This window comes from Rhinichthys klamathensis, unplaced genomic scaffold (genome assembly GCF_029890125.1).
Source record: "Rhinichthys klamathensis goyatoka isolate OS25496 unplaced genomic scaffold, OSU_Roscu_1.1 h1tg000299l_1, whole genome shotgun sequence".
Lineage (NCBI taxonomy): Eukaryota > Metazoa > Chordata > Actinopteri > Cypriniformes > Leuciscidae > Rhinichthys > Rhinichthys klamathensis.
In genome coordinates, this window is record NW_026606818.1 from 991,628 (window position 1) to 1,019,490 (window position 27,863).

The 27,863-nt window shown below is 39.3% G+C and overlaps 1 protein-coding gene across 1 annotated transcript; it reads right to left on the minus strand.

The window, feature by feature from the left end:
- Positions 1–905: 905 nt before the first annotated feature.
- kcnab1a (potassium voltage-gated channel subfamily A regulatory beta subunit 1a) lies at positions 906–27,863 on the minus strand. Its single transcript, XM_056270221.1, has 12 exons — positions 27,742–27,863; positions 24,752–24,831; positions 24,625–24,669; positions 19,585–19,629; positions 19,101–19,144; positions 16,504–16,590; positions 6,536–6,621; positions 5,403–5,523; positions 5,223–5,317; positions 4,495–4,615; positions 4,303–4,391; positions 906–2,102 (listed from the first exon to the last, which is right to left on the minus strand). Exons 1-12 carry the CDS (start codon positions 27,754–27,756, stop codon positions 2,013–2,015), a joined length of 918 nt encoding a protein of 305 aa, XP_056126196.1. The 5' UTR covers positions 27,757–27,863; the 3' UTR covers positions 906–2,012.

Consider the following 27,863-nt stretch of genomic DNA (forward strand, 5'->3'; position numbering starts at 1 on the left):
TCACAGTATTCCACTCATGGACCCATGGGAGAATGGGCAAGCCCTAATGTTCATGCAGGTGAGAATCAAGGCACTCCGCAGGGAGACTAAAGGTAACACTATGTACACACTGTTTTTGATGGTTTTCTGTTCAGAGCCATCTTGTTTTCTCAAGCCAACATCCATCAGGTTTCAAATGAATCGAAAAGCTCTGAGAAGTTAAATACTACAGGGTAAAGCAGCTTGTCAGTCTTTAAAATATCTGGGGCATGATAAAGTATGGCTTTCAAGTAGGGCAAGCAAGAGCTATAAAGTCACACACGAGGCACCCGCAAACTGTCAATCAAATCCACCTCTGTTATATCTTAATGCTGACATGCAGATCAGGAGCTCCTTGATGCATAAAGGGACAGTCATTATTCACTGACCCTTATGATGATTCAAACCTATGAGGTATTTTTTTTTTTTTAAACATCTCTTTTTTTTCTTTCCATACCATGAAAGTCAATGGCGTCCAACAACTGGAATAAAGTCATTCAGGTTTGGACCAAAATGAGGGTGAGTAAATGATGACTGGATTTTCATTTTTGGGTGAACTAACCCTTGTGAAAAAGAAAAGGAATACTTAAAAAAAAAAAAAAAAAAAAAAAAAAAAAGTACTTATCATGGAAATAATATACTTTAAAATAATATACTTAAATTGCATTTTAATTCATTGAAAATGTATTGAATAAATACATATAGCTGAACTTTAGTGTATATTTTGACCCACTTAAGTAGGACGTAATTACAAAATCTTTTATATTATATTGTCTTTTAAATATAGTTAAAGTGTACTGCTGAATTTAATAAGCATTTATGATAAACTTAAAGATACTTAAAAAAAAATCTGTTGAAACTTGTGTCATGAATTTAATTAAATTAGTAATTACACATTTGTAAATGAATGGCAAATTTGTAATTTAAAATATAGTAACTTTAAATGTAATAATTATAAGCAAGTACTTTAGATATGCTTTGGTATGTTAGTCAACACATCAAAATAAGTACTTCTTTAAAGCATGACAAAAGATTATCGAAACCTACTGATTTAAAATTTACTTTAAAGTACCGTAAAACCTTTTAAAAAGTCCAATTAAGTGTTAAGAAACTGAAAGTGGCCTTTAATTTCATTGAAATTAGAAGTAGTTTTTTACTTTTAGGATTTGAAGTACACTACAAGTGCACATTTAATACAACTAAGCACACTTCTTTTTCACAAGGGCATCACTTGAATTATTAAATTCTTCCTTACTGTTACTAAAGAAAAATCAAGCCACTCATTTATAATCAAACATTACCATGAATGCATTAGGATGCTGGTATAATATACTCTATGCATGTCAGATTAACTTTAATACTGTATATTATAATGCAGTGCGGATTGAAGTCGGTTTATAATACAGTTGCATGTTCAATAATCACATATGCTACCCTCATTCAAGTAATTTCCAAGGTCCGAGGTGTGCATTGAGTTATTTTTCCACCACATGTACATGTGGCTCACATTATGAAGCAAACACACATATTCTCTATTAAAATATCACTCATAATATATCATACAGGTATTCTTGCACAGGCAAAACAGCTCGAATCTTTACGAATGCACATTGTTCCACCGAGTCCGAGTCTGTGAAACAGGTTTGCAGTTGCTGTACTCGAACACAAGAGGGCGACATGCGCTGTTCCTCCACTGTGTGCTAATACCTGCAGGCATCCCAGTGGCTGATGGTTTTGAGAGCAGAGGCCAAGCATGGGTCATGGGTGTTTATGTAAGGTCTCCTGCAAGGTGACACCAGTCGTGGGATTCTCGCTGTGGTGTTGGGGTGTAAAGGCACACCAGCAGGTACAGGTTATGGAGGACGGCACTCTAAGGCTTCAGAGAGAGGTCAGACCGATGATGGAAACAGATTTGGAGCAGGAACCACTAGGGCACGAACACTGCTACACACACACACACATCTCCCTTCACCATGAGTGTGTGTCCGGACCCACTAGGACCGATAGTCCTTCTTACTGTATGGCCTGTTCCCAAGTATATGATCAATGTCTGAGACTATATGGGATGTCATCTTTGGAAGTACCTGAATGTGCAAATAAATTAGTTAGGAATCTTCTGGAAATGAATAGATGCGTAGAAAGTCAATAGGGCTGTTTACACCTGGTATTCGATCAGATCACAGGTGGACGACGCTAAATACAGGTGTACACGAGGCATAAAACGTTTTGAGCTTGTCCACTTTCAACCACTTCCAGAGGCTGTCAATAACGCATCGCTTTCATAGTGAAACGCTCATGTGTCCGAACAGCCGCGAAAGACGCCTACTGACCTCATGCGTAAACATTATGAGAAGCACAATAGCCAGACGGGATTTAAACTTTGTCAACTGGAGACCCAAGTTTTGTTTGAAGATGAAAAAACAAAAAAATGTACCAAGCACAATGTTCTCTCACCATTCCTGATTTCTAACACACACTCACAGCGTTCGGCTGGTCTTACGTCTGTCAGAGCAGAAACGAAAGCTGATGCTCTCCGTGTGTTTTTCCATCATCCATTCACATTCATATGTAAATTGCGTGAGCTTATTTCGTCCATTAGATCGAAAGATCTGAAAAACCCAAGCATTTACACACCCATAGACCCTCGCCTCGAAGAAATCAGGACAGAAGTGATTGAAAGTGGACGGATTGAAACCCTAGGTGTAAACGGGAATGTGTCTCTCGTCTACTTGTGATCCGATCGACCAAAACGCATCTTAACACCAGAGGCCTCATTTATAAAACTTTGCGTAGGATTTGCGTCAGAAGTGGCGTACGGATGAAACATAGGACGTGCGTACGCACAGAAATATTCGGATTTATAAAACCGTGCGCACGCACATTCTACGCATTTTTCCCTTAAAAAATCACAATCAATTCTAAATGTAGCGCAGCTTTTGCGGCTTCATGTCACCCCCATAGTTGCCCATAAATAGTCCGTGAAACGCCCACAAGTTAATATTCATCGATTGCGAAATCATGGCAAACATAGAGAGGAAATAAAAAAAAACGTAACTTCACTCAATGTGAAGTAGAAGTTATCGTTGGCGAGGTGGAAAAGAGGAGACAAAATGTTGTTTGGAGGGCACAGTGTGGGCATTACTAATGCCAAAAAGGCACTTGTGGCAAAAGGTTGCAGACGCTGTAAATGCTGTAGCCTCACAACCTCGGACTGTGGCCGAAATAAAAAAGAAATGACAAGCTACAGATGTCGGTTATAATCTACTTGGAAATGGGAAATAGTTCAGCGCAAATGTAATTTCTTGCTTTCTGAATGATTGAGACATACGTCATACGTTATTTAATCAAAAATAAAACAAACTAAAGGCATATGCATGAATACCATGATTCCGTAGCTGATAAAGACATTTTTACTATGAAAACAACTTTCCCCAGTGGACAAATAATACATCTATCTATCTATCTATCTATCTATCTATCTATCTATCTATCTATCTATCTATCTATCTATCTATCTATCTATCTATCTATCTATCTATCTATCTAATTGCATCTATATCTGCTCCGCCTGACGGACACATTGGCGAGAATATCAGTTTTGTACATTATTTCGTTCTGTTTATCTTATTTTTGAGGATAAATTGTATAACATGCCAATATTATTGCAGAACATATTTCACTTTTCTTTTTACAAATATGTTTTAATTTGCATTTCTGTTGCAGATCGATCAAACGGGTGTTCGTGTTGGCTGTTAATTGTAAGACTTGCTTTGTGACGTCTTCGTGTTATTTATGAGAGGCAGTATTGCCATTTATTTTACACAACGGTCTACAGTTTCACACACTTTCACGTGTTTCTTCCATCTGCCGACGGTGTCGCCATTTCTCATTTCACCCGTTTTTGTGCGTACGCCTGGGTCAGAGCTTGCGTGAAGAGAGCGGCGTACGCCTTCTTTTGTGCGTACGCCTGGGTCAGAGCTTGCGTGAAGAGAGCGGCGTACGCCTTCTTTTGTGCGTACGCCTGGGTCAGAGCTTGCGTGAAGAGAGCGGCGTACGCCTTCTTTTGTGCGTACGCCTGGGTCAGAGCTTGCGTGAAGAGAGCGGCGTACGCCTTCTTTTGTGCGTACGCCTGGGTCAGAGCTTGCGTGAAGGACCGCACATTTTACCGTCAAGTTTGCTTTTTATAAATACCGATTATTGCGTAGAGAGCGGCATACGCCTTCTTTTGTGCGTACGCAACGTTTATAAATGAGGCCCCAGGTGTAAACTGGGCCTGGATCTCACCTGAATGGCTCCCAGGTTTTCAGTTAACTGCTCTGCATTTGAGGTTCCCAACAGGACTGAACTCACTCCCTCGTTCCGCAGACACCAGGCTGGAGAACAAAAAAAGGCTTCAGTACAATTTGTTGACATGGTGGACGATCATACGAAGCAAGACGACTGGTTGTGTTTGAAGTGTTGCTGGACCGGTCTTACCTACGGCCAGCTGAGGCAGAGTACAGCCAAGCTTCTCAGCAATATGAGTGAGTTCTTTCAGCTTCGCCTGCTGCTTTCGTCCTTCCTCACTCACGATCTTGTCTTTCAGCCACTGGTACGACTGGACAAAACAAAAAGTAAAGTCGGGTAGGAAGAAGCATAGATATCCATAATAAAGGCTAGATGTCTTACGGCGGAGTCTCTATCGTCATCACCGGCGGCCATCTTGTCACAGGCAAGCTTTCTGGCGGGCTCTGTGGTGCCTGATGTAAGATGAGTGATCAGCACGAACACTAATACTCTTATCTCGTTGAAATCTTGTCGGATTTACAAACGGTTTGGTTTCTTACAAACGTTATTAACGTGGCTATAATTCTGCATGATTATTTTATTTATACACTTATTATTCATAAGTATGCAGTGTCATAACTACATCTCTGACGTTTATAACAAACCAAAGCGTTTGAAAATCGGTAGAAAATTGAGCAATTTATGGTTATTTAAAAAGTACATGCACCATTAAAACACAATGTTAGAGTGAGCGAGCTGCCTGTGACAAGATGGCCGCCAGTGCGGACGTCCACCTCCATTGGCCAGCAGCGCGGACCAGACATCTAGCCTTTATTATGGATATCTATCTAAGAAGCATGGCACAAAATAAATACTCTATTTGTCATTGTATATATGCAAGCGAGCACATATCTAGCAAATTAGGATTACATTGGTACCTTCATAGATGCCCTAGAGGATTCTGGGATACCATTTTCATACTTTCCAGTGATGATCCCACAGGCTAAAGGGGACCATGTCATGGCGCCCACACCTACAGTCACACACACAATCTAGATGAGCCGCCGCTGCATGACAGTCAGGATTCAGTGAGTAAATGATGATTGATTGACACCTGCCTATCTTATGGTAGAGCTCCGGCAACTGAACCTCGACCTTCTCCCTCTGGAAGAGATGATACTCCGCCTGCTCACACACTGGAGGAATCAGGTTAAACTGCCTCGCTACAGAGTACGCCTCCTAGAAACACACAATCAGATTTACACTTTTGGATTCAAATATACGCATACATCTCTGTAATAGCTACAATTCATACATTTCCATCTCCAAGTGCTTTCATAATGTCTTTACTGGGCCATCAGAAGAAGCAGATATTGCAGATATTACATGCTGGAAATTATTTAAAATACTTTTATTTTATTTATATAGTGATGCCTGAGGCTAGTCAGCAACAAACCTAGTTTGCAAAAATGCCGGTTTTCACAAATCATGTTGATTTCAAACACCGATTTCTATCATTCAGTCTAAAATGTAATATACAACTTCACTGCTGTTGTATAATATAATATAATATAATATAATATAATATAATAATTTTCTGCAGCTTTTAAGGTAGAAACTAACTTTCAAAAGTAAACTAACATTGGGAAATATTTACTGTAGTAAAAAGTGTGACAACTAGTTATTTTCTCCAATATCGTGTATAGTAATATCACATAACTGATTGGCTCCGTTGGTATCATTTCAGGCTGTAAACACGTTCCAGTCATGGGGGTGTGTTTAGATCTGGGATCGTGGGATAGATCTGGCGTGACACTAGAACATGGTATTATCACAGTCACACAAATTACAGGTCATCAGTGTGTGTCCTCTTTGTAAAAACTGATCAAGCCTACATTTATCGCCCATGAATTGATAATGTCAGTGCTTAATTACAACATATCAGTTTGTGCCAACTTGCTTTGTGCAACACTCTGCAATTACAGCAACATACAGCACTGACAAACCACTGACTTCAGTCAAAGGGCTAAAAATATGTGAAGTGGCCAATATACACTAGAGGAGCTGAGGTTGTTGTTTCAGCAAACACACGGTTTGCTCCTGAACTCAAGCCTAAAGAAAGTCAATGATCAGCAATTCTGTCATGACATGCAAGTGATGCACTTAATTCTGCTGAAATGCTGTGTCCTGCAGGCTGACATGTTGAATGAAGCATCTCATGACAACCGAGGTTAAGAAAACGGTTACTTACCATTATTTCCATAGCTGTCCATCGTGAGGTTCCCCAGTACATGGACATGCCCTGGTTTATCACGTAGGTCATGGCTCTGACAATCTCTGTGGAGACAAACATGCACAGATTCTGTTAGCACTCTTGTGAAAAAGAGTGAATGTAATTGTATTGAAAGTGCACTTGTAGTGTACTTCAAATCTTACATGTATATTTAAAAAAACTACTTGCAAATCATATAATATCAATGAAATAAAAGGCCACATAAGTATACTTAAAGAGAGTGCACTTATATGTTTAGTTGCACTTTAAAAAAAAGTGCAATTTCAAAGAATTACGCTTATTCTGATGTTGAGTAACATACTAAAGTATTTGATTATAATCTAAACAGTAGTGCATTGTTATACAATTTTACATTTAAATGTACTAGATTTTAAATGTGCTAAATTGCTTCTTTATTTAAAATATTGTAATTACACATTTGTAATTATGTCACATTCAAAGCAATGATCACATGACACAGGAAATTTAATAACAAAGCCTTTTAGGAATCTTATTTAAACTCATTTAACATTATCACACAAACACAAATGATACTGGACAAAGGACTGAGGAAACTTAAAGGCTTAAATACAGTTAATGAAGGAACTAAATGAACCACAGGTGAACGTAATCAGTCACTAATGAAACCAACTAGCAAAAGGAACTGAAATGAAACCAAAACTGTACGAGACCATTACAAATATATTACATACAAGGTTCAGTAAAAAAAGTATATTTTAGTTTATCATAAATGCTTTTCAGTAATTCAAATACAATAAAAGTAATGAACTTGCATATAATGGGCTTTTTCATAAATAGAATATAAGTTCTATTTATGAAAAAAGCACTTAAAAGTTCAGCTGAATGCATTTAACATATATTGTAAACTATAATACATTTTCAATCAATTGCAATTAACATGGAATTAAAGCCGCGTTTCCACCGCAGGAACTTTACCCAGGAACTAGGAACTTTGGCCTGGTACTCGGTGTGTTTACACCGCAGGAACCAGGGTCTAAATGAAGTTCCGGGTAGATATTTCCCCCTCCGAAAGTCCCTGCTCGCGAGGTAGTACTTTTTCAAAGTTCAGGAACTTTCGCGGGTGGGGCTTGTGCGCTGAACATGCTGATTGGTTGTGTTCACGCCGCATTATGATTGGATAACTCCGCGCAGCATTTTATTTTAACCGGAATTTTTAGAATCTATTGCAGTTCGTGGCTTCATGCAGTAATGAAGTTCCATGCAGTAAGAGTTGTCTGTCTGCAAATATGGAATTTAATAAAAATAAAAAAGGCAGCTGGACCGACGACGAGATTCAGGCTTTATTAAAGGGATACTCCACCAGTTTTTCTTATTTAACTATGTTATTCCCTTAACTAAGATGAGTTGATACATACCTCTCTCGTCTCAGTGCGTGCACTATATCGCTCTGTATTGCCGCAAAACTATGTTAGCACTTAGCTTAGCCCATGCATTAAATATGGGCCAAGCAGAGAAGCGAGCAAACACTTCCACGTTTTCCCTATGTAAACACAGTTACTCGAGTAGTGTAACTTGACCTGGGCTGATGACACAAAATAAACCGTTGCGCTTTTCTAAGCGTTTAAAATTGATGACTATATTGTATGGCGGAATACCATAACAAGTGCTTTTGAGCACTTCGACTTGGCGCAATAATATCTTCACTCGTGAAAAGTCCCGGCTCCCGCTTCCTCCCCCTCCCTCTGACATTTCCGTCAATACAACCAACGTGACTTTTACTACCTGTGCTGTGCTATTAGCAAACTGCAGATCATTTGCAATGGCGGACTTTGTAGATGATTATGACTTCTTTGTAGAAGACCCAGAGCCATATCTGTTTGAACCCGAGTACACAGAGGAGGAATTAGCTCTTATGGACCGTGAGAGGGAAAGATATGATCCAGAACAGACCGGAGCTTTCCCGAAAGCAGCTAACCAAGCTCTCCGCTGTATGTGGTGTGTTGGAATTCGGTGAAAAATGACAGCACTATGTACATTCTCCTTATTTTCACAACCCTTTACGATGCACGTTTTAACCATGATTGTATACAAACTAGCTTCCAACAACCTGTTACTTCGTCAACTCCGCTCAAACTACTACTACCGGCGCATGTCACGTTGGTTGTATTGACGGAAATGAGAGGGAGGGGGAGAGGAAGCGGGAGCCGGGACTTTTCACGAGTGAAGATATTATTGCGCCAAGTCGAAGTGCTCAAAAGCACTTGTTATGGTATTCCGCCATACAATATAGTCATCAATTTTAAACGCTTAGAAAAGCGCAACGGTTTATTTTGTGTCACCAGCCCAGGTCAAGTTACACTACTCGAGTAACTGTGTTTACATAGGGAAAACGTGGAAGTGTTTGGTCGCTTCTCTGCTTGGCCCATATTTAATGCATGGGCTAAGCTAAGTGCTAACATAGTTTTGCGGCAATACAGAGCGATATAGTGCACGCACTGAGACGAGAGAGGTATGTATCAACTCGTCTTAGTTAAGGGAATAACATAGTTTAATAAGAAAAACTGGTGCAGTATCCCTTTAAGCGTATTTGCGGAAGAGAAATTTTCTGCGCGTTCGTCCCAGCCTTCTCACGGTCAATGTCCGCAATAGCTGATAACATACGCTGTCTAATTTTAGATCTAACGTTAGCATTACGAGCTTTCTGAACACGCTTTAGTATCAGTGCTCGTCTCTTTTCTGCCGTTTTGTTAATTACCTGGTTAGTAAACCAAAACCAATACATCTCAAACAACTGCAGCACAGTGTGAATCTCTTCCATATTTATTATAAATGTGGCGCTCAAAACTGATTACTGTCTTTTACAGTCTACTGTCCGTCACAAGCAAGCAATGAGCAGTCGCGCGCAGTTTACCCGGTACTTTAGACCGCGATGTAAACGCAGAAAGCTACCGGTCTGGGGCAAAAAAAGTTCCTGGGAAAAAAGTTCCTGGGACAAATTGTTCCGGGCAATTGCGGTGGAAACGCGGCTTAAGTGTCCAAAAACATTGGACCAGCATTCAGTTCCCTCTTAAGAAAATAATATATTGTAAAAGAATATACTTTAGCATACTTTTTTTTTTAAAAGTACTTAAGTATCCCTCTTTTTCACAAGGGCGTTATGAGAATTTAATCTTTCATTTTATTTAGTTTATGTTGAAAAAATGCAGAACAAGCAAAAACAAATTAGGCTGTCATTAAAATAAAACAATAAACTAGAATAGTTCCACTGATCATTAGTCATAAATGTCAGATTGGTGTAAATTAGCTAAATTGTGAAATTCTTTAAAGCTGTGTGTGATTAGAGTTGAACTCGATGTGCTCCTGTTACATACGTGATGACAGTTCAGCTGGCATGGTGCAATATATTTTCATTCACTGTGTATCAGCTTGGGTTCATTAAGTTCAGCTTGACGTACTTTTGTGTGGTTTCACTCAATTCAATAAGCGCACTCGTGAGTCATAAAAGAATGCTGAAGTGCAGTGTAACTTTATATTCCCTTCAGCTTTTACCCTTCATGCTGACGAAAAGCGAGAAAGCAAGGGACTGCAGAGCTACTGAGGAACTTTAATATGCACTGCACACAGTGATGAGCACCAAACTCTGGACACTTTACGCATCAATGCAGCAGAAAAGCACTGCATAGCGAACTGCCTGCACAGGTCTATGAGACAGACAGTGAGAGAGGGGTGTCAACGTCAAACCCATGTTTAAAGATAAGAAGCATAGATGATTAAGCAACACGGGCTCATTGGAAAAACATGCCCATGGCAACATTGCTGCAAAATGATATTACGTTCATGTGTATTATCTTATGTGTAACCCCCACTTTCTGGCATGGGAGGCTCACTAACAAGGACACAGCCAGGGGGAGTGAGGTTTTACAAGCTGGCCTCTGTTATACTCACCCCCCTAAACCGTCCCATCCGGGTCACGGCACCAACACAACTCCTCCGGTTCAACTTCTAACGGGATTCGAACTGGCGTTTCCGGCATGAGACACACAGGCTCACTAACAACGATACAGCCTTTAGTGTCTGACACTAATGTGCCTCTTGAGGCCAGGGGGAGTGAGGTTTTACTAGCTGGCCTCTGTTACACTCACCCCCCTAAACCGTCCCATCCGGGTCACGGCACCAACACAACTCCTCCGGTTCAACTTCGAGCGGGATTCGAACTGGCGTTTCCGGCATGAGACACACAGGCTCACTAACAACGATACAGCCTTTAGTGTCTGACACTAATGTGCCTCTTGAGGCCAGGGGGAGTGAGGTTTTACTAGCTGGCCTCTGTTACACTCACCCCCCTAAACCATCCCATCCGGGTCACGGCACCAACACAACTCTTCCGGTTCAACTTCGAGCGGGATTCGAACTGGCGTTTCCGGCATGAGACACACAGGCTCACTAAAAACGATACAGCCTTTAGTGTCTGACACTAATGTGCCTCTTGAGGCCAGGGGGAGTGAGGTTTTACTAGCTGGCCTCTGTTACACTCACCCCCCTAAACCATCCCATCCGGGTCACGGCACCAACACAACTCTTCCGGTTCAACTTCGAGCGGGATTCGAACTGGCGTTTCCGGCATGAGACACACAGGCTCACTAACAACGATACAGCCTTTAGTGTCTGACACTAATGTGCCTCTTGAGGCCAGGGGGAGTGAGGTTTTACTAGCTGGCCTCTGTTACACTCACCCCCCTAAACCATCCCATCCGGGTCACGGCACCAACACAACTCTTCCGGTTCAACTTCGAGCGGGATTCGAACTGGCGTTTCCGGCATGAGACACACAGGCTCACTAACAACGATACAGCCTTTAGTGTCTGACACTAATGTGCCTCTTGAGGCCAGGGGGAGTGAGGTTTTACTAGCTGGCCTCTGTTACACTCACCCCACCAAACCGTCCCATCCGGGTCACGGCACCAATGCAACCCCTCCAGTTCTACTACTAACAAGGACACAGACTTGAATGTCAAGTCAAGTCATCCTCATTTATATAGCGCTTTTAACAATGTAGATTGTCTCAAAGCAGCTTTACAGAGATAAACATAATTAATTTAACATAATTTAAGGTAACAGAGATTGGTTTGGTTTTATAGCGGTTAGTTTTGATTGATTCACTTCCGTCGAAATGATCATTTGTTATTAGATAAGGTTCTCTCTAAACAGACTTTAAACGCGAACCTGTGATAAACGCTGACGGCGTTCACATGCGCATTAAGAATTGATTCTATAGTTATGTGCGTAGATATGAATATATGCACGCAGGTCTGTAATTCCCTACAAACCATGCCTAAACAAACTACTTGTCTTGCCTATAAATTTTGATGTCAGTCACTAGTGCGCCTCCAGGGGAGCTGGGTTTTTCTAGCTGGCCTCTGTTATACTCATCTCCCTTAACCTCTATACCATCCGGGTCACGGCACCAATGTAAATCCTCCGGTTCTACTTCGAGCGGGATTTGAACTGGCGTTTCCGGTATGGGAGGCGTGCACACATAACAAGGACGCTAAAGTGGCGGTAAAAGCACTTTTTTATAGTTTTCTGATGGACGTGAATCTGACAATGTTTTATTACGGTGATTTTTGTACATATGAGAATTTTCAATCATGTTTGAAAATAACATACTACCTACATTAAACCTAACAAAAGAAAATGTGAGATAAAAACACATTTGCTGAAGCATCCATGTCATTTTAGCTTGCTAAGTGCATTGCTGTACCAGGTGAGCTACCAAACAAGTTTACCATGTCAGAAAAGTCAAACATATGGAGCTGTTTATGTGTTGCAAACATCAAAACTTATTAGTTTACAAATCATGCACTATGGTATAAATGTTTTGAGGTCATCATAACACACTATTGTGCAAGGAACTGCATTAAAATGTCTTTATTAATGGATAATATGTAATCATTATTTTTGTGTTTTGTTGGCTCTAGTGTTAATTTCAGCCAATGGAATCATTTTGGGGTCTTTGCAGTTCGCTCTGTGAGTTGAGACTGTCTATGACATTTATCATAAATTAACTGAGTTTGTAACAAATCAACTTTGTTGTGCTAGAGGATGATGTAAAAACAGTAAATGGAAGTTAAAAGAACATCAATCAAGAGTAGCAGGTTGTCAGGCTGTGTTAGAGAGAGCTGAAAAGCTTGTTAAAGTAGAGAAGTCTGAAAGTATTGGCTGAGTCAGGGTGACCTTGGGATCTGGCGCAGAGCTTTGAAATATTACTAAGCCCTAAATGCTACACAACAGAGCAGCTCATGTATTACCAGAAGGGCATACTGATCCCCTCGCCCAAGAGAATATTGATTGAGTTTAGAAAAAATGGAAATAAAAAATCTCTAATTTCTAGCTCCAAACTGTGCTCTAAGCGATTTAAGCCATTTTGCTAACTTTGCTTCTTTATGAATAAGCTACTGCTTCCCTGCTATTTACAGAGTTCAAGGCAGTCACATAGACCAGGGGTGTCCAAACCTGCTCCTGGGGGACACTGTCCTACACAAGAATTAAGGTCCAACTAGGGATGCACCGATATGAAAAGTTCGGTCGATACCGATATTTGAAAGCCGATAATCAATATATTGGCCGATAAATGTAAATACAAATTTTTATATAATTTTTGAGAGCCTGATTACAAAAACAAATGACATTAAAAGTCATGTCCCAAGCACACAATTATAATGTTCTCATTATAATTGTATGTAGCCGATATGCGCTGCACGTTGCACTTTTTTTTAAGTGATTCCAATCATATTTAAAGCTGTTCAAATACATAATGGCGAACAGTGCGCATCTGAAGTCTCTCAGCTGAAGGAACTAATCCATTATTTATCAGCTTTAATATATCGGCCAAATTTTCTTATTAGGCCGATGACAATAACATTAAAAATGAACATAATCGGCTGATACCGATATGGTGGCCGATATATCGTGCACCCCTAATTCCATCCCCAAATTAAACACAGCTGAACCAGCTAATCAAGGTCTTACAGACCAGAAACGTCTAGGCATGCGTGTTGAGGCTAGTTGGAGCAAAACTCTACAGGACAGTGGCCGTCCAGGACTGAGTTTGGATCCCTGACGTAGACGTTGCGATTTCTCTAGGGCAGCCATTTCAGTGATATCTGCCAGATAGTAGAGACATTTTAAGCAAAGGGCTAAAACAGCTTGCCTAGCATTTTAACATGCTTTATACTAATTAGCACCATCCTGAGAGATCATAAATTGTCTTGAATCCCTCCATGGTTGTCTCTAAGGCATGAAACTTTCTGAAAGTATGTGAAACAAATGCTTCTAGCTATGCAGGCTCAATTAAATTCACAGGACAGTGCATTCTCATCCCAGTTATAAGCTATGCGCTGCGCTTTATCACTAGGGGTGCTGTAGGCGGGTTAGTTTCTTCCAATTCTTCAGTCAATTTTCTCTTTAGTACAATTATTGAACAACTGTTGTTACTGCCACAGTAAAGCAAGAATGCACAAGTGTCAAGTATGCATGTGCATTCGCTTCTGTTTCTGGTCTTCAGAAGAAAAACTACTTTGAAGCCGATCACTCTGCTTCTATCATTCATGTTCTCCATCTTCCTCTATCTGTTCTTCTCTCTTCTCCTTATGTATTTATGCTTTTGGCATATGCATGTAGATAATACGATGGGTAAACGAAAGAGAAAATCAGCTAGTCATTCCTTAATGAAGGTCAAAGAGGCTGGAACAATCTTTTTTCTCTTCATTTTGCTCTTCTGAGAGTAAAACACTCAGTTTTAAAAACGTCATCGACAGCAGGTTCTCATTTTAAAGCACATTTTCTCTTGGTGCAGTTGTTTCTCTCTGTACACTGTTCAAGAGACTTCGCTATTCTGTGGTTTGTACGAAAAGCACATTATAAACAGTAGATTAGATTTTCAGGCTGACTGCACTTGAAGCTTTGGGCTGCACAGGGTTGTAACAGCAGTTTGGTGGCTTACTGGCTGCATTGCGTTCCTCGGGTAGAAGTAAGAAGTCTGGTTGTTCAGAATGGCACCTCGGGGACTGCACTTAATCATAACCCTGTTATCATGAATACATATTTCAGAGCACTTAGACCTCAGATGGATGTGCCTGCAGGACACCAACACTCATTCTTTTGTACATCTCTGGCTTTTGATGCAGTATTGTCGTTGCTAACATCACAGCACTTTTCTAGAGAGTATCTCAAAGTGCTTTGGTGAAGGTATAAGGTAACATTTTTTTGAATTACCAAATCTACCAAAGTCTACTAAAGTCTTCAAGATGTTCCCATGAACAAGTCAATTAATGTAATGATTTTCATGCACTGCTGTTCAAAAGTTTGGGGTAAGCAAGATTTTTTCAAATTAATACTTTTAATAAGAAAGGATACATTAAATGGATCAAAAGTGACATACAGTAGATTTGGATTTCAATTAAATGCTTTTAAACATTCTTTAGCCGTCACCCCCCTTTTTGAGAATGGGGGTTAAAATGCACTATTCAAACTTAAATGGTTGTAATTCAAGAATGCTTTGGAATATATACCTAAGTTTGGTCTTGTTTTAAAGGAAACACTCAGAAGATTATTGCTAAAGTGAAAACGCTTAAAAAATTAAAGTATGAAAAAGTTATGGAAGTTTAAATTTACAGTAAATCAAATATACTGTACTATATATTTTTTATTTTATATAAAATATATATTTTACAAAATCTTTTTTACTATAAAATTACTATAAAATCAAAGCCATATATCTAACCAAGTTATGTTCCAAATTTGAAGTTGATATCACAAAAATTTAAGTTCCCATGAGATTTTGTTTAGGTGCAGTACCAAAAATAGCCACTGGGTAACTTACATTCCATTGAATTTAGTTGTATACATTCTGCCTTAACAAATTAATAAATTTCTGTCCAAATATCAATTCTGTCACAAAATTTGGAACCTTGAGACTCAGACCTTTCTGAAAATATGTGTTTTGTCAAGATTAGAAAAGGTTTTGATCATAAATTATGAAATATAATGATGCTCAAAAGGGGAGGAGCCTGACAAAATATTTTAGAGTACCGTTTCTATGGTAACACAACGTTCAATTTAAAAACGGTTTTCACAGGATGAATTCTGAGTTTGTAAGCTTTCAAATGATACCTAATTTATGATAACTACTAAAATATATATAATAAAAAAAGGCGATAAAAAAAGATAATATTATATTTTAGAGGATATTATACATATTATACTTTTTAGAGGATAATATTATATTATAAATTTTTTATTAAAAAATACTAGATTATATGTTTTATTATGAACTTTTAGCATGAAAACCAAAGTTTCAATTATTAAAGGTGTGTGCGTCAACTTTTTGTGACAAAGGTCAGAACTCCTGTTATGATGCAGATTTTTTTGAGGTGCACTCTTGTCAAAAATTCATCGGTTACTCTTCCTACATAATTTGTAGCAAAAAAACAGCAGTCAAATATCTATTTAGGAGTCTTAGACCTTTCCAACCATATATAGTTTGTCATAATTAGATTAGGATTTAATAGTGATATAGCGAAGTAAAGTTAGGCGTCCCGTATACGGGACGGTGACAGTTAAGGGGTTAAAGAATTTTGGGAAAACAGATTCCACAAAAATATGAAGTACAACTGTTTTCAACATTGATAATAATCAGAAATGTTTCTTAAGGCATGTCGTGAAACTGAAGAATGTTAATTCATATTTGCCATTCCAGGAATAGATTACATTATTATTTCAAATTGTAATAATATTTCAGAATATTACTGTTTTTGCTGTATTTTTAATCAAATAAATGCGTATAAGCAAATGTGACATTTTTTAAATCTTACTCGCTCCGTTCCCAAGGCTCTCGGCCCCACCCTGCTTGCTATACTTACTGACCCCAAACTTGTGAACATTAGTGTATATCTGGCCAAACTCACCCTCCATCGGTGTGTTGCTGTCGGGCCGGTTGGCGAAGACCACATCTACATATTCCAGCTGCATTCTCTGCAAAGAGCCCTTGAGACCTGAAAGAGGAGACGGTTATTGCGAATGTGTTTGAGCATTTGTTTGTCTTCCTTTTCAAAAAGTCTGGTAGTGTTTACCTAACAATATAGCGTGATTAGCTGTGCATGGGAGACAGGTTTGTGCTAATTGAAAAGGTGCATGCTATGACAGATCACAGATTGCTGACGGCTCTTATACCATGAAGAATTTCAAGCCTTCATTACATCAGGACAGACTCGATCATGCGCCGCAGACGAGGGACCCTCAGCTGTGTGAGTCTGGGGGACTCTGCAGTAATCTAGCTCTTTCTGTACAGGGCCCCAGGGCTCATTCACTCGTTATGTCTCTGTCTTTAATTCGGCTGGATTGATTGGGACTGGATTCCCTCCTGTGCCCATCTCTAGAGGCTCACTCGGACAGGGTCCGCATCCTGAGGTCAGATGAAGCTTTACAGTCAGGAAATGATGGTGTCCGTCAGCAGTTTGTGCGATTGATCAATAATATAGTGGAAAGTAGCACAACGAGAGCTGTGTTCCCATCCAAATTTGTGAATTTAACTTACGTGCAAAGTTGCAATATCGCATAAAACATTTGCAAATAAAGCAGCGTTTGCATCCCATATGTTCATGAGTGCAAAATTTGCGTGAATATCTGTAATTAAAATGGAAGTTGCTGCAATTGGGGAAGCCGCTGTTTCTCTTTTTTTCTACATCGTAAATGACTTCTGAAACGCAATAAACGCTGTCATGTTATCTTGCGTTCGGATGCTGGTGTTTGTGAACGCATCATGTGAGACGCTTCTGGAGGAAATTAAACCAAATCATTCTGATGACAGACTTTGTCTCGGGCATTTCAGAATGATCAAACCATTAGCATTCACCATCGCACACCTGCAGGTGATGGGTGCGTAAGAACAAAGACCACATGGGTAGGTCAAAAATCTAAAAAAACAAGGAACTTGTTGCTAATAACATTTTGATACTCATTTGCAAGTATTTTTTTTGTTGTTGGTTATTTTAGAATGATCAAACTAACAATTGAGATGCTGTGATGCGATTGGTCACTTGGTTAGTCCAGTTATCCAATCAAATCCACAGGTGAGTTTGTTGTGCATCAAAGGAATATATTCGGTAAATGTTTTTCATCGTAATTTGTGCGCAAGTCTTTTTATCGGATCAAAAATGTATCCGCCTCAATTGAGTTTGCCATTTCCATTCCATCTTAATCATTATCATATAACATATATATATATTTTTTAATTCTCTGTAAATTTTTTGCAAGTTTTATATCACAAATGAACCTCGCTCATCAAGTATTCAAGTTGTTGTATGCATTGCATGAATTGTATTTTAAGTGCAGTTTTTAAATAACTTAATCCAGACTGTCATACTATGACATAAATTGATAATCGTGGGGAAGGGATGTCACTTCATTTCACAGGACCACATACACAAAATCTGTGTATTTACACAATATTTCTGTGTATCCTGAGAGACAGATTGTGTGTCAAAATGTGTATGTGCCACAAATGTATCTCAGCCCACCTTTATGTATGTGTGTGTGTGTGTGTGTGTGTGTGTGTGTAAGTGTGGTTCAGGTAAACCCTACGTTACGGGGTCAAAATGTCCCTACAAAGATGGAAATATCCGAAATCCTTGTCCTTGTGGGGACATGTTTTGGTTCCTATGAGGAAAACAGCTTATAGTTGTATTAACTAGATATTAAGTGTGTGTTTTTTTTTTTATGTAAAAATGTAGAAAGGTTTCTGTATCCGTGTGTGTGTGTGTGTGTGTGTGAGATTTGCAACCAGACCAATGACTGAAGCAAATGCAATCATGCAAATATACGGCTGGTGTGTTCACACCTAATGCAGGGAGCTGCAGGTGGGTTACAGGAGTGTGTATCCTGAGCTCTAGGTTTATAAAATAGGCGTCTGGCCCCAAACTTGCTGGCATGGAAGAAAAATAAGGGCCAGTGCAGAACAGCACACACAACCAATCATTCATCCACCATGTAACCCTGAATATCTAGGCCAGGGTGTGTATTATTTCCTCTACTTTCACACCAAAGGTAACTGAACCTACTCACAGCATCTACTGTGTGAATAACAACATAACTGGTTTTGCAGGGCAGTAGTTAATCCTGTAATATTAAAAGAATAGCTCACCCACAAATGAAACAGATCAAACCACGTCAGTGCTGTCACGGCATGCTGAAATGCAACGAAAATTCAAGGTGCCTGTGTGTGTCAGATGAAATTCAGTCAAGATAGAGTCATGTGATGCATGGGCGATTGGGCATTCATTCTCGGCTTGATTCTGTGCAAAGACTGAAGTCGTTTGGCAAGTCCCTCTCGTGTGTGTGTGAGGCTCCGTCCTCTTTAGCCCTGCTATCTGTTAGTTCTGCCTGCCAGAGCGACACTAACACCAAAACCACTCAATCAATGCCCCGCGACGAGACAAACACATCACACACACACAAGCTGTGATCACACAGCGAGAGGATTTAAGAAAGAGAAAGTGTACTTCACCTTCAATAATGTGTTTCCTAGAAAGGCCTCGTTCGGTCTCGGCTCTGTGGCAAAAAAAGGAGACACGCAAAGACAGACGTACATCACAAAGTTGAGTTCAGTCTAACATACGAGACATTTTTCCTCTTCCAAACTGGGACAAACTTTGCAAATGTTCACTTTTCAACTCCATATAAAACGCTGGCATATTTAAATGCTAATTATTATTCATGAGAGAGGATTTGTGGGGAAAAGGGACAGGCCTTTTCTTTAGTCTTATCGAGCTCGGCAGCTGCACTTCTGCTTCTGCTCACGGACTCCCAGAATACTTCCTCATTGAGAAAACACTGGGTCAGCACTTGCCCTGAACTCACGTCTATAATTGCATTTATGAAATGTGGGAATGTACGGATGTCGGCGTTAAGTGTGCTGCCCTTTAGAATGTGCAACAGCGCGAGTTATGAAATAAAAGTTATCATGACAGATGTGAAGACAGTTTACTCACTTTCCACCCCAGTAGAGCTTTGTGGTAATAACCAGACTGGATCGCCTTAAGGAAAGGAGGAAGGAGAGAGGGAAAAGTGAGTTAAATTATGCACATCGGCTTGGCTTTTCAGAGATGGTGAGAACTGTGGGATTTGAAATGTTGTAAAAGCGACGCAGAAATGGTGTTTTTATAACTCAACAGGTGAATAATGTTTTATTGAACAGATATGTTGTGCATGCGCAGTGCCCTTCATTGATAAAATCACCAGAACTACTGTGACTATTTAATTATTTTTCGCTTTTGCCTTGATGACATTCCTAAAAAGAAAGCTGCATTATGTCATAAGAGCTTTTAAAAATGAAAATTATGAAAATATTTATTGAATATTAAGTTTGTAATATGTAAAATGTATATAAACAGAGATCTTTTTATAACAGGTAAATGCGTCTATAGCACGCATCGTGTTTTATCGTGCAATTTATACGCGAAAATGAGTTTTTACGTGCATTTGCACACGCACCCCACACCACTACTAAACCTACCCTAACCAACCCATGCGTATCATATGCACGTAAAAACTCATTTTGGCGGATAAATTGCACGATAAACACACTGCGTGCTATAGAGACGCATTTAGTGTGATCGGGTTGCGTAAACACTGTGCATGTGCGCAAAGTATTTCTGCGACTGAGAAGACTTGACGTGCTTTCCCCCTATCGACTGAATTATTTCAGGCCTACATTACCCCTTTCAATCTGTTCGTGTTTACACAAACCTTTTCAATCTGATTATTTGAGTGCATGTAAACGTAGCTATTGATGACAATGAGAAATGTTTCCTGATGTTAGAATTATTTCTGAAGGATCATGTGACTGGAGTAATGATGCTGAAAATTCAGCTTTATCATCACAGGAATAAATTACACTTTACGTATATTCACATAGAAAACTCTTATTTTAAATGGTAACAATTTTACTGTATTATTGATCAAATAAATGCGACCAAATGAGACAAAAATATTAAACAATCTTACAGACCCCAAACGTTTAAACGGAAGTGTATATCAGACATTTATTATGCAAATTATGCAAAGATTCACGGGGAATTGCACAATGGAGTCTGATTAACATGCTGGATGAAGCCATACATTATCATCTAGATCTGTGTGAATTCAGTCAGACTAAACGGTTTAGTTTAGACAAATTATGGTTGTAGTCTGATTGAAATTGAACGTCAGCTATTCGCTCGTTCATTGGTCACATGACTTCATCAAACAGGAAGCAGAGAGAGAGAGAGAGAGAGAGAGAGAGAGAGAGAGAGAGAGAGAGAGAGAGAGAGAGAGAGAGAGAGAGAGAGAGAGAGAGAGAGAGAGAGAGAGAGAGAGAGAGAGAGAGAGAGAGAGAGAGAGATGTCACTGCTCAGTGTGTGATACGTGTGTAACCTTCACCTGTTGCTGGTTTGGCAATAATCTGAGAGACTCGCTCTACTCTGCGTTGTAAACGGTGTAAATGAGATTTCACTGGTGTGAACTCTCGCTGTGTCCTACATTCACAACTGAGAGCTGCCCTCTAAATCGTGGCCTTACAAAATAATTAAGATACAGTTTAAAGAAGAAAGTTGAGGCTGTGAAATTTCACACATACTGTATATTAGGCCAGTGTGTGTGTGGGCCAGTGTATTATGAGTTTCGCATTTCACACCAATTGTCACTGTGATAGCAAACAAACAGCTGGTGTAAAAACATGTGAACTTCACACCATCATCTCTATGGAAGGAGTGAGAAAAAAGGAAAGAGAATGAAAGAAAAGGAAGGAAAGTGGGGAATGGGGCAGGAATTAGAATATGGGAGAGAGAGAAAGAATGAACTGAAAGATATGAAAGATTGAGTAGGAAAGTGAAGTAATGAAAGACAGAAGAGAGGGCAACTCGACAGCAAACGGTCTCTGCTCTGTTCATTAAAGCTGTGGATCAGGTCACTTCATCTTTAATGTACATCCATTAAACATTTACAGACAAGATCAGTCCAGATGTGCTGATGAATTTTGATTGGGGGTTATGAATATCCAGACACCAGTGTGTGTGTGTGTGTGTGTTCACTGCGGTGGGACGACGACATCTATCAGCAGAACAGCACGGTTATGGATTCGGAAGCTCATAAAAGGGGCCAGATTAAATTAGTTGTGGGACAGAGGAAATCTGAACACTACAGATCAGTCTGATGAGATATATGAGAGAGAGAGAGAGAGAGAGAGAGAGAGAGAGAGAGAGAGAGAGAGAGAGAGAGAGAGAGAGAGAGAGAGAGAGAGAGAGAGAGAGAGATCCATGGTAATCTTGGGAATAACATTATAATCTGTCAAGTGGTAAGACACTGTAATGCAAAAACTGTATTAAAAACACCAAATAACTTGATGTTATGTAAACAGATGTTAACTGGATGCCACCAAGCGTGCCGCACAAGCCCTGAAAAGTGAAGCCAAAACGTCTCGATCGCCCCCCGGTGGCTGGTCCTAGTATAGCTCATAAGCCCCGCCTCCCCGTGTTTGGCACGTGAGACCAACTAAACAATTAAATTACACTTCAAATATCGTTTTTCCAAATATGCTTTCTGTCATTTACTGTAGTACTGTAGTAAGTTCAAGTTTTTGTTTTAAAAATAAGTTTGTTTTTAGTTATTTGATACGGTGGTGGTGATGTCATGATTGACAGCTGTGATTGACAGATTCTCTGAGTGAAGTAGTCACTGAAGCACCAACAGACTTTTTTTTCGGGGTCTTCGGAGGACTGAGGAGATTGGAGCTTTAAATTGAATATCTAAATTTCTATAATTAATTTTTAAAAAGTGCTGGAGCGTGTGCTTGCGATTGATTCTGCGAGAGTGAGGGCGGGGCCTTGATTTCGCGGCTTTACTTCCTGCTCACGACTGCGCAGGTCTGGTCCCGAGATGTCAGCGCCATATCGGAACACTCGCAGCTTCACTCCTGACCAATGGAAGGCCCTGTCCCAAATGGCGCACTTCATGCGGACTTTCGGTCTCGTGGACTTAAATTGCGCGTGCTCGCCGAGTCTACGAGTCCATAGGCCGTCCCATTTAGCATTTTAACGCTCTGAAGTGTGCTCAGCAGCGCCCCCTGTGTACCCTTGAAGCGGTCTTCCGCGAAGCCCACATAGATGCAGGCTCCACGCACTTTAACTACCCAGGAATCCTTGCGAAAGGCCAATCAGACAACGGATGGGAGGAGATTTCGCTCACGGACAATTGTTAACATGGCTGAGAACAAAATATTTAAGTGTAATTATCATTACGGTTTTTATGACAAGTTTATACAAACATTATGATCATCAACCAGTGGTTGATGTCTCAAACATAGGCTAATAATAGCGAGCTGAATAATACGATCGCATTATGATTCATTAAATAAATAGAACAGAATGTCAGGGCTTTACTGAGTCATATTATATGTAAACACAACAACAACAGGCAGCATATTTCCCCGAACCTGTAGCTCCTGTCCATAACAACAACCAGACCAGACCGTCTTCCTGTTTCCGGCGTGACGATCGAGTCTGTCCCAAAAATACCTCTCAATGCGCCCTCGCGGACTCGCGCTAAGGGCCCTATAGGTCTGCACTACATGACGTCACTGAAGTGTGGACTCTGAGGAAATCCACAAGTCCGGAGTGTGCCATTTGGGACAGGGCCGAAGAGAGCGAAGGGGCGTCGTCCATCTTTTTTTTACAGTCTATGGATGCCACCCGTTTTTTGTTTTTTTGTAACAACAACAAAAAAACAGTAATATATAGTGATATATTATTGTAATTAAGAAAAAAATGTTTTCTATTTAAATATATTTTAATGGGATACGTATTTTTGAATTATTTGAAAAGTAAAATGAGCAGCATTTATTTGAAATAGAAATGTTTTGTAATAATATAAAAATGTTTTTACTGTCACTTTTTTTTGTGATCAATTCTTTATTGTCTTTTAGAAATAAAAATAAAACAAACATCCACTCAGACAAAAAAGACAGGGACGGGGGAGTAACAGACATATAATCAAATCATTAATAATATGACAGAGAAAAATAATAATAATAAAAAAATAATAATAATAAAAAAAGGAAGGAGATCTTTAAATAGTCATTCCTTCATATAATCCAATATTTTGGAAGAAAAAACATTGCCATGCATCAATGGTTCTAGGTTGAGCCTTGTTAATTCGTGCTGTTGTACATTCACAGGTCACTATTTTGTCGAGGCTATGAATCCAATATGTTTTTGCTCACATGTGCGGAGTAAACCAGTTCTGTATTATTGTCTTCTTCGCAGCTGTAAACCCAGCAAACAACATTCTTTTTTGCAATGAACTTATACATGATTCAGAATCGTCATTGAGAAGACATAAACATGGATTAGACATGTAATCAATTTGTAGTAAGGAGGATAGAACCAAGTTTACATTATCCCATATGTTGGCAACAATTGGACACTCCCAAAACATATGAAGAAAAGTCCCTGATGATTTTTTACTGTCACTTTTGATCAATTTAATGTCCTTTCTGAAAGTATAAAATTCTTACTGACCCCAAACTATTGAAATGATTGTAAATACAAGTTGCACACCCCCTCAATCGTAGGGAACAGACTGCATACGGTCATCAGGCAGTGGTTAGTGTGTATTCGCAGTACACCACAGTGTAGTAAGCAGTATGCATAATGCACGTACCCCGTTTTCATCTTTTCATCTGTAACAACTTTCCCTACACAGCTAATGTGGATCCCAGGGGTCACTTCATCTTTATGTACATCCATTAAACATTTACAGACAACATCAGTCCAGATGTGTTGGTGGAAAGTGCTGTGAATCTTGCAGCGAATAATGAATCTCACTTAAATTGACAAATCAGTCATTTTTCAAACACAACCCTCACCTAGATGCTCTCGTCTCCTGGCATCGATTAAGTGAAACTGAACAGCATCCTATAGATCAAAGTCCCCATCAAAAGTGTGTGTGTGTAATGAGACATAACCCTATACACTACAAAGCTCAATCAACCGTACCTCCAGCCCTTCTTTTTGATGATGTTTCCCAGTATGACTTCAGCTCTGTGAAAGACAGAGATGTTAATAATGACTCATGGAGTAAAGTGAATTATGGGTAATCTTGTTGATGCTGAGTCATACTAACTTTCCAGCAGCGTACACCTCAGCGGTGTCAAAGAGGTTCACCCCGCTCTCATACGCTATGGTCATCAGCTGCTCCGCCACCTAGAACACACACACACACTTAGAGATAGGGGGGTCATGCCCTTCTGAGACATCACAGTGAGTGTATAATAATTTTATTGGCATTTATTTTCACTCCAAATTTCTCGAAATCTCAAATCTTCTAAATCAGTGAGGCAATGGTGATGCTAGTGGGTCCATGGAAAGTAAAAAAAAAAATATATATATATATAACATTACATAATTAATAAAATATATTGTTATATAAATACTATATTTACTACTATATATGTTTGTATTTTACTTTAAACTATTTTGTTTTAAAAAGTGTAGATACAATTTAATTGAAAATTAAATTAAAATTAAATAAAATGTTAAAAGTTTCATGCAATAAAACATCTTTTTAAAAACGTGTATTTTTATATATATTTCTAAAACTGAATAGAAATGTCTCTTTCATTATATACAGACAGAATTATATATATATAACATTTACTGTAATATATCCTATTTTTCTCACAGTTTAAATGGGTATTTGTACATGGAAAAATATGTTTTTTAGAAATATTTTTATTTTCCCTTGCAAAAGGATCATCATACTTTATAAAAAAAGTACTATTACTGTTTTCCAGTCCATATTCACCTACGAACAGAAAATGTTTAGTGCTATTGCAAATTAAACGAGGACCAGGCCCATCATTCCACATATAAGAATATTAAACAGAGATTGACATGGCCTTTTATATAAAGACTTTTGTGTCACCATGAGCCAGTCAGAGTCCTTCAGGTGCGACTGCGATTACTTTTAAGCAATTAAAGAAATCCTGTGATGATGAAGAAAGTTTTTGGGTGTTTTGGGGAAGTCTCACAGTGGCTCTCATTCACTCATGCTGCGTCCCAATTCGCCTACTTATACTACGCCCTAAAAGTATGTACTCTTTTTGTGAAGAAAAAGTACATACTTTTGAGTGTGTAGCAAAAGAGTAGGCAAGCTTTGGGACATACTACTTCGTCATCTTTAACGGACAGATCTGTCGCGTGCATCCTATCACCGTAAACTGCCCTGTCAATCATCTCGTCACAGTTAAAATCCTCCATTCAATCTAATATAACTTCTTACCATTTCGGAGAGAATTGTTGTCGCACGTTCATCTGCCAGTCATGGGTCTTTCATGCGGAGACTCTCCTCATGTGTTTGGAATTTGAATATAATAATGCATTTAAAAGTTAATGGCTAAACGTATCTTTGTAAAAGTTCACAATGCTGCTGCAGATGCAATATAATGTGGACAACATTGAATAAATACATTTTCGCCAGGTTAGATACTGATAATTAATCACTCAAACCCCTTTATTTAAACCTCTCTACATAACCGTCGGACTCGCGCGTCCTCCATGTCTGTAGTTTTTGAACACTTTTCACTCGTGTTTGTAGTTCTAGCCGAATCCTCGTCCAACGCGCGATGGGTTGTGGGCAATATCAGCCGTTAGAGTGCGCATCGATCTGCACTTCGGATTCTGACCGGATATAGTAGACCATCCGGGTCTCTTTGGGACACTCATTTCAACATACTACGATTTGGGACGTACTAATTCTATTTTCGAATACTATTTAGGACGGATAGTATGCGAATTGGGACGCAGCATCAGTCATCAATAACATTTCGATCAGTGTGTTTTGTTGTGCAGTGGATCTGCAGTGTGAGAGTGTGTGTGTGCATGTTGATTGAGTTTGTGTGAAGATATGCGCATAAGTATAGGCTTATTTGAGTCTCTCATCCTCTCTCAGGCCTAAATCACATAAATGAATCAGCATAAAAATGAGACAAAACAGACCCTTGGTTAAGGGAATTTTAATGAAGCACAGAAGAGAGGAGAGATATTCTCCTCCATCATCAGTGCACGTGTAATATAACATTTGAGAGCGCTAATGTACAGGGATTGGATTGCTGTTTTTTAAGGGTTGTGATATTCTTAGCTCTCAGTTCTAAGTCTGAACACTTATGACTTCATAAACTGTTTGTTTGTAGTGTTTTCTGTTGTTTTTATGTATTTGTCTATTTTGTGTATATGGTATATTGAGTTTTTGTATATATTATATGTTGTATGTTTATGTGTTGGCCCCCCTCCTAAAAGCTTTTACTAGCTTCTTTAGGGTTCCCCATTCACGCGACCTACATATGACCATTGTTCCTTCTGAACTTGTGTGTAAATGATATAATGATGACGTGTGAAAAAAAAAAAAAAAAAAAAAAACTAGTTCCGTCACTGCTTTCGGTATATGAATAATAGGGACAAAACTAAAAATGCATCTGAAATATAGTAATATCTAAGTCAGTTATGAAACTCTAGAGGGGGTAGGCTAATGAAATCTACAAACAATGACATCATCACCGCATGGCACACGCTGATTGGCCTCTGCTGATCCTGCAGCCAATGAGATTGCTTGCTCAACATTTGAATAGTGTGGGTGATTGTTTGCTGTAAGCTAGTCCTGCAGTTCCTCTGAACCCCTCCTCGTCCCAGCTCCTCCTGCCTAGATCTGAGACAGGATTCATGTCTATGCAGCAAATCTTACATGCTCACAGCAGCGTAATCTGTGTCTCTGAGAACCAATAAAATGTATTAATATATGCAAATAAAAAAAAAAAATCAAAATTAAAAAATTCAATAAGTTTAAGTACTACCTAAATGCTATTGCTTTCTAGACTTTCAAGCCACATTTCACCTATTCAATCTCCTGCCACAACACCGTAATGTGTTGGATTATCAGTGGCATGTCATATTTCCAGTTTGAGTTATCAAATTAAGAGGAACTGAGAGAAAAGCAACTTCACACTCTGTAGCCTCACATTTCATACAACGTCAACTCCAGTTTCTTTAACAGAAGCCTCTTAACACTTCCTTTAATCCTCCTCTACTTCTTCCACACACTCTGAGACTGTTACTCACACAAAGTGCTAACATAAAGTCCTGATTCAGACGTTGCCCTCCGACACCCCAATGCCTCAGAGAAAGCAAATCCCTTACGACGGCAGAGAAACAAACTGCCCTGTCACTCCACGCTGGAGGTC